Here is a 14657-nt window from a genome sequence, read left to right as displayed (position 1 = left end):
TATGCTATATTATGTAAGTATGTTATTAAAAAAATAAAAAATGTTATCTTATACATAATATTTTTAATTTATTTTTAAGTTCAAAAGTGATTTAAGTTAAAAAAATTTAAATTATTATAAAACCGTATAATGTGTTATATTTACAATACAAAAATAAAAGCGCCAACAATAGACAACTTATTCAACTTGAAAACCAATTAACCAAACATATCTGCAATGAATTACTTAGGTAATTTAAATCATTACATAGGTCATAGAGTAGACACAATGATTAAATTCGATAAACAATGTATTTTGCTTGCATGTGAAATGCGCATTATATATAAGGTTCAATTTCAACCTTTTTTTAACAATACATTATAAAAGTTTTAAGAATGATTTTAAAATTAACAATAATCGGGAAGGCACGATGTTTTATTTTTTAATTTTAAAAGCACACCACTGTGCCTTACCCTATCAAATTGCTTAATCAAATTGATTTTTTTCTTAGGCCAAGGCACCGGGTTTTAAAAATGTCCGGTAAAATATGCTTTCGTATAATTATATTTCCACACATCTATCTATTTATATATATATATTTATTATTATTATTACATAAGAATCTAACCTGATTTTGGAAACGAAGGAAACCGGTTTTGAACGTCTCTAACCTTATCGCTTCCTCTAAAAATAATAATAATTATATATATATATATATATTTGTTTGCTTATTTATTATTGTTATTATTATTATTAATTAATTATTTGTTTTCACTTGCATTTTTCCATTCAAAATATATACTATTCATTGAACAAATAATTTATTGTTACATTTTTTTCTACCTTACCTCTATTCTGTAATAAAAAGAATACAATTTACCACTCCAGTGGTTGTGTTCAAAATGGAGGATATATAATTTTCAGAAATTAGCAATAACAATAACTACTATATGTGATTATATTATATTATTTGTATAGCCAAAATATAGTCATATGTTTTTAAATTAAATTATAAAAAAATAATTTCTTCCGGAGGAAGTTCGGGCAGCTAGTCTGATATACTCGTAATATTTAAGTTTAAATTTGGGATTTAATTTAAAACACCGTCAAACACAACACAAATGACAAATCTTTATAACGCGGTATTTCCGGTATTCATGTACCTACCTACCTATTATACAAGAATTTTTGCACATTTTGTTTTTAAACAATAACTTTACAATACATTTTCTATCTTTTCCCATCCCGATTGTACGGACATTTTACATCCCATCAAAGTTCAAGTACATAAGACTATTCTCGTTCATTATCGTTTCCAAGCGCCAAAATGTTGACAACTGTTCATCTTAACTATATTAATTTCGCTATTTAATATCATAATTCATAATACATATTACCACGATATGGGTCTGGCTATGTATAATCCAACCATGCTTCGTTTCCAGTAGGTATATACAACCCGTTCTCGTTTGGTTTATTTTCACCACCACACAATACATTTCTATACTAATAATTCTGATGGTAGGAAAAAAAGTCTCGGGAAAAAAAAGTACAAATTAAAATATTTTAAATAAAACTTATATAATATCTCTTTATGATATGTTATAATATAAACTTCTATAATCATCACTCTGTATAGTATATAATATGTTAGTTTGGTGTAAAAAACCAAAAATAAAATCTACTATTCACAAATTCACTTAATATTACACATTTATAGACTTTTAAGTTATAGTTTATAGTGTTTATACTTAATATACGTTAAGTTTCTGTGGAAATCCGTAGATAAACTGATGATAAAGTTAATAAAAACGATATTTTTTGGTTTTTAGTTTTTACCTACAAGATTGCAGTAGACACACATATATACATATATATATATATATATATAGATTATAGACGGTTAGAGTGTGATATATGCCGTAAAATACGGTGATCTCTTGAATAGTATAATTATATTAATATTGTATAGTGCAGTGGGTCAGTCTCAGTATACAAGTGTGTGATAGACGAAGACAGCACAGATTTTATTTTTTTTTTTTTTTATTAGACATTTTAATATCTAATAAAGGAAACATGAAAATTGCGTAATATGAAAGTTTTTTTTACACAAATATTATTATTTCTTAATTATTAGTATTATTTTAACTGTACTAGTTTTGAGGAAAATAAAAAAAGAACTAGAAGATTTTTTAAAAGCTATAGCTCAAAATATTAAGTTAAAGCTTAAAGTTTTATTTAAAATATTTTAATTTGTACTTCCCCCCCCCCGAGACTTTTTTCTGTTTCCCATAATTAGTAGTTTTTATCTTTTAGGTTTGTTACATTATACATTATTTGTGAGTTGTTTATCTTTCTTCCGGAAAGTTTATTAACTATTAGTCTATGACCTGGTCAGATACTGAGGTACATCATTATAGACATTAGTTAATCCATCCAAATAAGTCAAAGAAGATAATATGACTTATTCCGTATTGTAATTACTATTGTCGACAGTATATTGTGTAAGTACTGTTTGACCGATGTCAGCAATATCAAATTTCACTTTGATTCGACTATTTAATTGCAAATGTTGTTGGTACTATGAACCCGTGAACAAATTATTTTGTGAACCTGAATCTAGTAAACGCGACATACTAAATATTGCTATTTAATTTCTTATCTAATAATTTAATAACTGCGAATGATAACAGGCAACAGCACTCGTTTACCATTAATCGTTAGATTTTCACCTTTAAACATATTGATACGATTATTTAATTTATAAGTTAATTGACTTAATTGTTTTTTCTCTTCAATCATTGCTGTAATAGTGATATATCATGTAAACATAAAGTATGTGCTTCAATGCTTGAATTAAAACCTTTCTATTATTATACCTTCTACAAATATACAATCAAATTACATTCCCGAGTGACACCATATGTTTGGTGGCAGTTTAATTATGATTCATGTGTTGTATATACATATTTGTATTATCCGAATCAACTCATCGTCGCCACTTAAAGACATATTATTATCTATTGAGTTTGAGTAGGTATCGTCGATCACGTTATTTTTATGCATCAGTACTCCAAAATGTCATAAAATTATAGCAATTCACAATACAAGTCTAAAATTGTTGGCGTAGCTAGTAGAGGAGTAACAAATTTATTTTAACCTACCACACTATTTATACTCGTTCTGGCCGTTCTAATCAACATTTTGGGCGTCATGCGTTTGGGCGAATTTTAAAATTTGCAATGTGTTTGGCCTGTTTGGGCAATTTAGCATAATGCGTTAGGGCGAGTGATTTTAAAACATTGTAATGTATTTAGGGCTAGGCTACGTTTTTTTAATACCCTTGGATGCTGTATTTTATCAATCCATTTTTCCTCTCATTTTAATAGACTTAGGACTTGGTGTCTTGAATTTCCTTACGTATTATCTTATTTAGTCTTGCATGTAAGTCTTCGGCTTTCTTTTTGATGGCTGTTATAAACTTCTAACATACTGAACACCTTAATTACACCTAAATTAAGTAGTTGGTTCGTGATCATGTATATTATTATTTTAAAATTATAGTATTTAATCGATGGTAGAATTCAATATTCACTAAAGCACTTTCAGTACATTTTCTGTTAGTATATCTAAAACGAAGAGCCGTTTTTCAAGTGGTTAAATTCACTAAAAATATAATTTTCAATTAAAATGCATCATTTATTTCGTTTTGTATTAAAAATATATTCAATTTTAATATCCATATTCCAATATTTAACATTATCTCACAAGCACTATAATACAAGTTCACGTTTCCAATGTTCAAGCAAACTAATATTTGAAAATACTACTATAGTTGCCCGACCTGCATATAAGACTGTGCCATATTTAGGTTGATATAAAATTCCCAATAAAATTTATATAAAATTTGTTTTTATCTTAATCTTTACAATTTTATCTTTTATAATATTGTCTTGCTTAAACTCGACCAAACACATTACTTTTATTATGCGGGTAAAAAAACAATTCGCCCAAACGCAAACCGCTCCAAAATTTGACAAATATTATCGCTCGTTTTGATTCTGACATATACATAATCGTTATTTTTATTATACATTAAAATATTAAATTAAATCTTCACCAACTGAAACGACATTGAAGTACCTTCGTCTTTTCAAACTCAACCACGCGATAAGTTATTTTCCCTACCTCTTTTTAATTTATCAACTTGATTGCAGTCTTTCCACTTTTCCAGACACCTTTAACTTTTTCTCGGTGAAATGCTTGATGTGACATCAATTTATTTTAAAATTTTCAACGTAATTTAAAGACCATAGCACTTGCCACTTATTATCAAATATGCTTTTAATTGACGGGACCTTAATTTTTTAACACGACAGAAATACGGATGATTCAATTTTTATTTTACAGTTACTTACACTTACGAGTATTGCACAGATATTTCTTTCAGTTCGGATATTTTTTCCTGGGATATTTTGAACTATATATATTTTTCTTGAATATTATAGATCCAGATATTTATGCTGGTGACCGTAGAGATAGATGACATAAATAATTTATAAAAAAAGAGCATGGTCAAACTATTTGGTAACCACTGTTCACTAATCACTACTGTAATATAAAGAGGGTTGGAAGTTGGTGATCTGCTGTCTCCATCCAACACATATATTATTGAATATAAACGTGTCTTATTCACTAATTGTCATATTTCTAACGTACAGAATGTTAGAATACCGATCAATGATCAATCAAGTTATACGATCAGAATTTTGAAAACAGATTTAAATTCATCGTAAAGTCTTCTTTAGTACAACTTTAATTACTACATTTTTAATATTTTCCTTTTAATAAATAGATCTAAGCACAGTATAATATCGTATATTATAACCTCAAATCATTACATAAATTGACTAGTATAATAATAAAATAGGTTATTATAGGTAGGTACGACATATATTATAATATAAACATAATTATTACTTATTTTTTACAATTACACAAATACATTATAACTTATAAGCAATATTATTATTGAATTAAATTATTTAGATTTATAAAATATCGTAATATCGAACATGTGATGTACTGATGTTTTATCTGTAATGTCCTCCGCCGTCCCCGGAGGTATACAATATCGTGGACGGCGCTCGTTAAAAAAAAATGATAAAATATTTCTCTATAACCACACCACGTTCCTCCCACTTAATGAACTAATAACAACATCATATTACGTCCGAACTCCGAGGTCCGAACACTAAAAGAAAATAATGATTTCAACGCTTTTATGACAGCCACTATTTTTTTTACATTAATATTTTTATTTATTTATTTTTACACATGTGCTTGTATTTTAAATGGAAAAAGATAATTCGAAAGGTAACCTACGAATTTGTAAATGCTACAACATATTTTTGTTATTTTGTTCTTGAATATATTTTAAAGTTATGTACTTAAATTGTTTGGTCTTTTTGTTTTTCAGAAGTCATTGAGTCCACGACCACGAGTCTTCTCAATGAACCGGTTCATCTGGACAAGGCAATAGAAATGGTCGGTAAGTCGGTTTAAATTAATAAAAATGTTTAAATTTGTAATAATTACTTATATGAATTGAACCATTTATATATTATTTTTATTCACATACGCGATAATGTCATAAGTGTGGTGCCGGTATATATTTATATATATTATATAGGTTTTGGTCGAGAGTACATCTATTCTTACTGATAAGTACCTACTATAGTTTATAAGTATATAGCTACTTATTATGCATGTTATCTCGAATACTCAACACATTTTTATAACATCGTAGTCCTATTTTTTTTTCACAAATATTTATTACATATTATTTTATGTTAAATGTATCACGTTCGTCGATCACACACAGTCATATCTCGTATGGAAAAGTAGAATTATTTTGTACAACATCGCACAAAAGTCGGCAAATTAAATAGAATAAATATTCTAAAATAGTTTAAAACCTTTAGAGAATAGGAACTAAGTACTAAGTTACCATCAGTTTCCAAATATTTTCCAAAATTAATACGAACCACGATTATTATTCAATATTAGTATATTTGTATTTACAATGAAGGATATAAATAAATATATATAAATGAAAAATAATATTATACTTTTACTTTTTAAATATGTTATTGCATAATATACCTACTTCAGGATATCACCGGTTGCCGGTGATACTACTACTAATAATAAATATTTAGATATATTCTAACAACTAGCGTCAATTACCCAACTACCGCGGCAGTAGATGTGCTTATATGAGTAGCATAATAGTATCGCCAGTAACGCCTACACAAATTAAAAAGATCATTACACTTAAAATAACCAATATGAATTTGTGTGGGCATGTGTTCATGTGTATGTACGTGTTTTGAAATGTTGAAAGTTGATTTTCTATATCATCATGGTAGTTTAGTGTAGTCCGAATAACAGTATAGTACCTAATATTATACGCAATATAGATTATTAGCTTAGATATATGTATATTTAGTACACGAAACGTTGGTATGTTATTATGTACGTTGTGTTTAAGAATATTATAATTAATATTATGATATTATTTTCTTATTGCTTTCAAATTTCGACTACTTACATATACTTATTTCTATTGAAATATAAGTAAATATTTTAATTAATAAAAGTCATGCTTATATTATGTACCTATATCAGCTATCACTTACTATGATGATGACGAGGGAAGTTCAAACAAAAATAATAAAATATAGGTAAATTTTATAGCTGAATTATATTTGTCACTTTATAGCTATTTTATAGATATATCAAAAATAGAAAATAACATAAAATAATTAATTTGATATTATGGATAGATAGTAAAATTAATTGATGATGTTGTGAAATTTTGTTGCCGAAATTAATCATTACGCTATTACGCGTATAAATTACAAATTCGTTACTATTAATATTAATTGTTAAAAAAAAATAACAAAATGCATCTAATATTATTTATTAATAATACAGTATTATTAAGAAATATTTTTAATTTTTAGTTTTTAAGCAGAGTGAAAATTTATTAATTTCACAATAATTATGGGTGTTTTTATTTCTATTTTTATTAACGTTTGGGAGCAGAAAAAATGCTTGAATCTTTAAATTTGATGATGTTAGTCTTTAGTAAAAAATTATATCCAGTTATTTTTAGTTGAATTTTTCTTTTATTGGTTATGGTTAAACGAAGAAAATTCCTAGCATTTTTAAAAAAAAATTGGGAAAAACTATATTATCTTTAATTTATTCGAATTATTAGAATGCTGAAAATATTTTTTTCTACCTTTGTACCAGAAATTATGTATTTAAAAATGTATTAGAATTTAAAAATGTGTTAAGATATTTTGATGATAAAATATTAAAATATATTATAAAAATAAAAATAAATTTAATAACACCTTTTTACACCATCAGGTTTTGGATATTTTCATTATTATGTACTATTCATTTGTGGATCACTTTACATAGCAGTTGCCTTTAGCGTAACGTCAATATCATTTATTATACCATCAGCTCAATGTGATTTTCATATGACTTCTTCTCATAAAGGCTTTCTAAATGGAGCAATGATGATAGGTAAATATTTAATTTAAAATTAAACTGTTTTATTCAATTATATTGTTTTTTTTTTATTTTAGGAATGTTAATAGGATCCTTTATTTGGGGTTATGTGGCAGACTCTAAAGGCCGAAGATTTACTTTGATAATTTGTATGTTAATGGATGGTCTTTTTAACATATTATCTAGCGTGTCGCAGATATATTCAATATTTTTAATCTGTAGACTTTTAAGTGGATTTGGGTACACCAAATAGATTTTTATTCAATTTTAACACATTTATTTATATTATAAATTATTAAATGATTGTTACAGAGTATCCGGTTCAACAACGCTCTTTTCATATCTTGTAGAATTTCTGAATATCAAACACCGAAAAATTTTTTTATCTTGGATGGAAATGTTCTGGACAAGTGGCATAATATTACTTCCGTGTAAGAATTTATTATATTTTGTAATTTATATCATTGTTATCTTGTAATATACAACGGCCATTAGTAGTAGATATTGAAACAGGAAGTTGTAATTGCAAGTTACTTTGAATAAGTATTACATTTACTATATAATTACCTATAATTACCATATTGATGATCTATGTTTAATTATCTGAATTACCTGATCGGTAATTAGTTATTAACTAAATAATCTAATTAATAAAACTATTCAAATAATATTGTAAGTATTTATTTATTTTTATTTTTAATTTCAGGTATAGCATGGATAATTATACCACAGACATTTAGAATTGAAAACGAATACATTTTGTTCAAATCGTGGAATTTGTTTGTAATTATGAGTTCACTTCCAAGTATAACATTAGCATTTTTATTAATAAAAATGCCGGAAAGTCCTAAGTTTTTACTTGCTCAGGGTAAACATAAAGAAACAATTAATTGCTTGAAATTTGTTCACAGATGGAATAGTAACTCGGGTGATAAATTTCCTGTAAGCTTAAATTTCAATATTTCTTAGGTGTAAAATTTAACTTTTTAACAAATATTCATTATACATATTATTATTTATATTTTATTTGTATGATTTTTAGGTGTCCTCGATAATAATGCCAAGTTCTAATAACAAATCAAATAATGGTTTCTTTGATGGACTTTATAAGAGTACAATAGATTTGTTCACATCAAAATTCAAAATTATAGCTATAGTTACATGCATAATACACTTTTGCGCTACTACCAGGTAACAATAATTGGAACATATAATATGTAAATGGGTAATTATAAAATTTTAATAAAAAATCATGTGTTCAGGGTTTGCTAACTCTATGCTATATTATGTGCAGTTACTATATGCTAATACTATGGTTCCCAGAATTGATGAATAGATTTCGTTGGTATGAAACATATTCAAATTTCCAAAATAAAACATCCATGTGCGAAATTGTATCCATGTACAAAGTTGGACCAGAAGTTAATGGTTTAAAGTGTGATGATCACATTGACCAATCAGTCTACATGAACATAATGATCATTGGTATTGCTTGCATACCTACGAGCCTCGTTGTTCCACTATTTATCAATAAACTTGGACTCAGATTTTTTACAGGTTATTGAAAATGTTTACCTATTCATATTAAATATACAATTTAAGTGTGTTAATGGTATTTAATTTTCGCCGAAAACATTGCATATTGCATTTATTATATTATTCATATTAAGTAATATTTAATAATAATATAGGTAATATTAATAATAAATATAATTTATACCTACCTACCATATTATTATATTATTTTTATTAACTTTTAAATTAATAACACTTAAACGTAAATCAGTTTAAATTCATGAATTTATGGTATAATTAGGTAATATCTTAAAATTAATTTACAAATTTTGAAATATCATTAGATAAAGTAATAAATTCAAAATATAGGTAGGTACAATATTACAATAAGATACCTAAAAATTTTCAGTCCGGTCCCTCTGCGTATAATTAAAAGTAGTCAGTCTATGGTCTGATACTCTGATCTAAACATTCTAAACATAGGGTTTGACCATTAGCACAATTTGAGGGGGCTTGGGGGATAAACCCCCCTTCCTCTCAAAAAAATAGTTTGTTTACATCCCCTTCCATCTTTATATATCTCAGGGAGCATACACATTACACACAGTACATACATTCAAATTATAATAGCCCCTCCCCCCAAAATTTAAAATATAAATTGCGCCTATAATGGGTTTGACACAACTGCTTTCTATAATTTAATAACCAATTGGTTAAGAGATAGTAATACGTTTCATAACAATACATTTTTGGTTTTCAAAACACTGTTGATAATATGTATTTTGTTTTAAATTCTAATTGCATCTGTTCTATATTTTAAATTCTGCGAGAAGCGTAGAAACGTAGAATACTAGAATATATTGGTTTTACAATTGTTTTTTTCCAATGATCAATTGTTTTAAAAGTTTCAAATAATACTATCAATTGAAACTTGCGACTAAATTGTAAATGGCATAATGTCAATATATTATCAATAAATAAACATTTTAATTTTATTTTTATCTAGTTGTAAGCTTCTTTGGATCCAGTATTTCTGCAGCATGGTTATATTTTATTACTTCTTCAATGGAGAATATGGTGTTATCTTCAATATTTGAAGCATTTTCTAGTATTGGTATTAGCTTAACATATTGCATCACTGTTGAATTATTTCCAACAGAATACAGGTAAAATATACTTAAAATAATTTATAATTTATTCTAGTAGTATGTATTCTTAATTGTATTTTGTCATTTTTAAGGGGCATGGCTGCGTCTATAGGAACTATGTTTGGTAAAATAGGTGCACTTTTGGGCAATATTCTTATTGGAATTTTTATTGATGCCCATTGTATAGTTCCAATATTTGTTTCAAGCTCATTTTTAATAAGTGAGTACAAATATGTTATAGTAGTCAATAATTTGAGTTAAGTAGATATTCATTATCTTATTACATTAATAAAAATAAATACTATACACATATTAACACTCTTTGCATTCACTGTAGTAAGAAATAAGAACAATACATTATAATATTATATTTACCTTTAAACTGATGTACACCGTAATCTACACTTTAAATGAATCGATTGCAAATAAGTCACGAGTTAATTACTAAAAAATGTAATGTTGGATACCTACCTAATTGATAAAAATTGTATAATATAAATAATTTAAAAAAAAAATTATTTAAGAATGAATGTTTATTAAAATATTCCATTAACCAATTATACATCATTATTGTGTAAAAATTATTTAATGTGCGCTTTTTATTGACTTTCAAAATATAGCAAACAAAAAATTATTTTATCAAGGATTATATAGGTTTCTAATATTACCTTATAACAGTAATAAATTTATGGACACCCTTTAGGAGAGCATTATAGGGCATCCCCTCTTGAAAAAATAATTTTAACTTATAATTTAATACATATTTCCATTATATTATTGTCTATAACGACTTACGAAATGATAAAATATACAGTTATAAATTATCGATACTATTTACCGAATAATACATTTGATTATATTTTTTTTTCTATTTATTTCTAGTACTTATTAAAATTAATTTTAATTATAACTGTAATATATCAATACAAATTTTAATTATTTTAATAAAAGCATTATAATTAAATTAATTTATATTTATATGTTAGAATAACATTAAACCTTTATTTAGCTTAAATTTGAGATGTTTTTCCCTCCCGCCCTTAAAATGTTACCCATGGGCGCCCGCCGCCTATGATTACATTATAAACATCTAATATATTATTACATTTTAATAGTACCTGTATTACAATATGAAACTATACAGTTTAACACAGTTTTTGTTTATTTTTCTATAGTTCGCTATTTCAAAATTACAATCCAAAATAAATTGAGTATTTTAAAAAGAGCTAAATAAGATACTGATTTTTTTATATCCTTCATTTTATTTGAATTTATTAGTAAAATTTCTATATAATTTTCCAGCAGTAGTTCATTATAGTTTGTTATAGATAATGTCATCCAAACATTATGTTTGTTGTCGCTATTTTATGTTATAATTATTTAATATTAGTATTTGATATAATTTATGATAATAAAAGAATATATTATTTCTTAATTTCTTATAATAATCTACCTATTACACTATATGGTTTAAAATCAAAAATATCTGAGTAATGAATATGTTGTAAGTTGGACTTAAAATTTATTTTTATTACTAGATTGTATTATTAACTTGAGGTATTAGCGTGTAGTATACATTTGATAATTTTTTTCTTAATTTACATTTAATTACGCCAAAATATCTATCACAATCTAAAAATGAATATCCTTGATCATATTTTTCGGTAAAATTAAATTAAAATTAAATTTTTAATGACTAAAGACGTTTTTACACTCAATGCTTAGTAATACCATTTATAATCAATGGTAATACATAACTAGTATAATATGTTTTTACTAATATCTCAATTTCATAAAATATGTAACACATGATTTTTCTGCAATCATCAATGCTGAAACATTAAATAAATTTAATATTTAAACTTTTAAACATTTAAATTATGACTTAGTGAGTCATTAGAATAAATAATGTTATTATAGATATATCTTTTATAGTTTTAGTTAATAGTTATGTAGGTGTACCTAACTACTTTTATATAATATTTACTGTTTAGTTTCAGCTCTCTTAGTAATTACATTACCAAAAACCGGAAGAACCAACATAATAACTGATGCAGTGCTTTAGAAATAGTTGTATCCTTAGATAGCGCTTAGTATAGAACTTATATATATATATAAATAAAAATTAATATCTGTAAACATTAAACATCAATATTTAATTTTAGATTCTAAGTATATCGATTAATATAGTTTATTTTTGTATTTTTTAAATATAAAATCTGTACAATAATACAGTACGTTACATACAGTACAATACGTTGTAATAATACAACGAGTTGTAAAGTTTTATTTATTATATTAACATAATATTATATTATAATAAATTACCTAAAGATATTTTTAATCAATATAAAATATTAAAATGCGTATTTTTCTGCAAAGAAAAATATGTATTTTCATACCAATTAGTTTATAACAAATTTCATTGAATGTACATTTTTTGTGATTTTTTGTGGTGGTGGGCGTGGCTATTTGGGTATATATAATTAAGAGATTTATTTCTATTTTTTTTTTTTTTTTATCAATATGAATTTAAGTATCCTAATAGAAAATTATTTATTATTAGTTATTGCCTATGTTAGTAAAGTATAAAAATGTTCAATTTTTTTTAGTTACAAAGCACTATGCAGTATGCACTATGAAGCATTGTAGGCTGCGGCAAAGAGTTGCTAATGTTCTTGTACAAGTTTTAATTTTATCATGGTGGGGAAGAGATATTTTTTCATCCCTAAATCATTTTAACAATCCTACTTCTACAAATTCTACATAAAAAATATTACAATACTCACTATCTTATAGGTATATCAAAATTAAAATGTTAGTGTCTTAGGAATATAATATTATTCCAAAATTAAAATTTTGTTTACTCATTTTTTTAATAAAAAATTTGATAGATCACATGACAAACGAGCACACAAATTCGACTCCTGTAATCTAAAACGTTACAATATCTTACATATTTGTTTACTTAGTTTTTCATCACATCATGTATTGTTATTTCGAAATAACATGATCTCGTTCTGCGTCCGTGCAAGTACGCTCATAGTGATATATTGGAACAATAGATCGCGCCGTTGTTATATAATATTATGTACCATATCCAATATCCACGACCACGACTAGTCAAATTCTCGACAAAATTGTTTTTCAAATAGCACTAACCAAGGAAAGCTTTAGGCAGTCGGTATAACCGTCAAAGTCCAATCCCTATATTAAAGTGTCCAATAAACGTACGTCCCATTTAAAACGGGACTGATCTTTTTTTGAGCATCATGACATCTTCTCTAGTCACGACAAACTTCGAACGGCATTACAAAATGTTATCTTCGTTGTGCTATACGTGTTTTACTCGATATTTAATATGTGCGTAAAAAAAAAAAATCATGTTCAAGAATAATAATCAATATTTTTACTGTTTTGAGTTATTATATTGAAACCAAAATTAATTGCTATAGCATATAAACAAAAACAACAGTTTTTGTGCTGTAACGACCAACAACCGTGGAGTGACAACGATAAGTTGTCAGTGATAAACTGATAAATATAATATCATATATGAGCCATATACCTATGACGTAAATTTTACTACCTATGTAATAGGTATTATAAACCCTTACGATAAATTATTCACTCATATATGTATAACATGTGAAAATTATCATCAAAGTATCATTAAAAATGTAAAAATCACAACATTCACAAAAACCAAGGTCGGCGCTATACGGGGGCAACAGTGGGAAAGTGCCCCTCCCCAAATTTGATTTTTCTCCACCATTGCCCCCCCTATAATTTATTGTTAAAAATAAGTAAATAAATAAAGACATTTTAAATCATTATTAATATATAAAATAGTATTAATTAATTTAAATAGGTTTTACTTTTTTAGTTACACTATTTTAAGTTTGACTGTTATATTCAAATTAAATATGGTTTTTTAGCGCATTTACTATCTAGAAATAAAAATACTCAATTCAGTTAATAGTAACTGCACACTTTCTAAAATCTCATGCATTAAAAAATAAAAAGTTATGTATTGTTACATACAAATAAAAGAAAACGGAAGAAATTTGAAGTTTTACTATAGTAGTTAGTAGGTAGGTACATTTTTTGATTATTTATTTAGAAATATAAGATATTACACCCAAAACATTTTTAGCAATACTTTCCTGAAAATATGGAATAAACAAATTAATGGGTGATCGTGATACATAAATGCTTCACCAGAAAAAAAATTGGTCCGGTATCACCCCTCCCCCCCTCAATAAAAAATATTTGGCACTGCCACTGATAATAATTTGTAGAGGTTTTTTTCTAAAGTTGAGCCAAAATCGTTTGTCCTAGCCTAACCCTTCCCAATCCTTTTTCCTGAAACATCACTGCCTACCTATATATGCGATATTGCGATAGTTACTCCCGAACCAGACCAAT

General features: G+C 26.0%; 1 protein-coding gene across 3 annotated transcripts; it reads left to right on the top strand.

Annotated features, from left to right (window-relative positions):
• Window positions 1–89: 89 nt before the first annotated feature.
• On the top strand, window positions 90–12466 carry LOC113548515 (synaptic vesicle glycoprotein 2B-like). 3 transcript variants are annotated; one of them, XM_026949439.1, is made up of 11 exons: window positions 90–229; window positions 5459–5530; window positions 7420–7581; window positions 7644–7806; window positions 7879–7997; window positions 8273–8508; window positions 8609–8757; window positions 8861–9123; window positions 10088–10247; window positions 10322–10449; window positions 12224–12466. In XM_026949439.1, the coding sequence occupies exons 1-11, from the start codon at window positions 217–219 to the stop codon at window positions 12292–12294; spliced, it is 1536 nt and encodes a 511-aa protein (XP_026805240.1). In that variant the 5' UTR covers window positions 90–216; the 3' UTR covers window positions 12295–12466. The 3 variants fall into 3 exon arrangements, with proteins under 3 accessions (XP_026805240.1, XP_026805239.1, XP_026805241.1); XM_026949438.1 differs by lacking the exon at window positions 90–229 and adding an exon at window positions 5334–5355 and having other exon boundaries at window positions 12224–12465; XM_026949440.1 differs by lacking the exons at window positions 90–229; window positions 5459–5530 and adding an exon at window positions 6588–6725 and having other exon boundaries at window positions 12224–12465.
• Window positions 12467–14657: the final 2191 nt, after the last annotated feature.

Source organism: Rhopalosiphum maidis, chromosome 4 (assembly GCF_003676215.2).
Source record: "Rhopalosiphum maidis isolate BTI-1 chromosome 4, ASM367621v3, whole genome shotgun sequence".
NCBI classification, from domain to species: domain Eukaryota; kingdom Metazoa; phylum Arthropoda; class Insecta; order Hemiptera; family Aphididae; genus Rhopalosiphum; species Rhopalosiphum maidis.
Note: the sequence above shows the minus strand (reverse complement) of the source record. Positions and strands in the feature narration are given on the sequence as shown.

Excerpts from the sequence above, each read along its gene's own strand:
- LOC113548515 (XM_026949438.1), top strand. The coding sequence starts at position 5,334 with ATGGAAAAAGATAATTCGAAAG. Across the intron at positions 7,998-8,272 it reads TGGCATAATATTACTTCCGT|GTATAGCATGGATAATTATA; the intron begins GTAAGAATTTAT and ends TTTTAATTTCAG. Across the intron at positions 8,509-8,608 it reads ACTCGGGTGATAAATTTCCT|GTGTCCTCGATAATAATGCC; the intron begins GTAAGCTTAAAT and ends TATGATTTTTAG.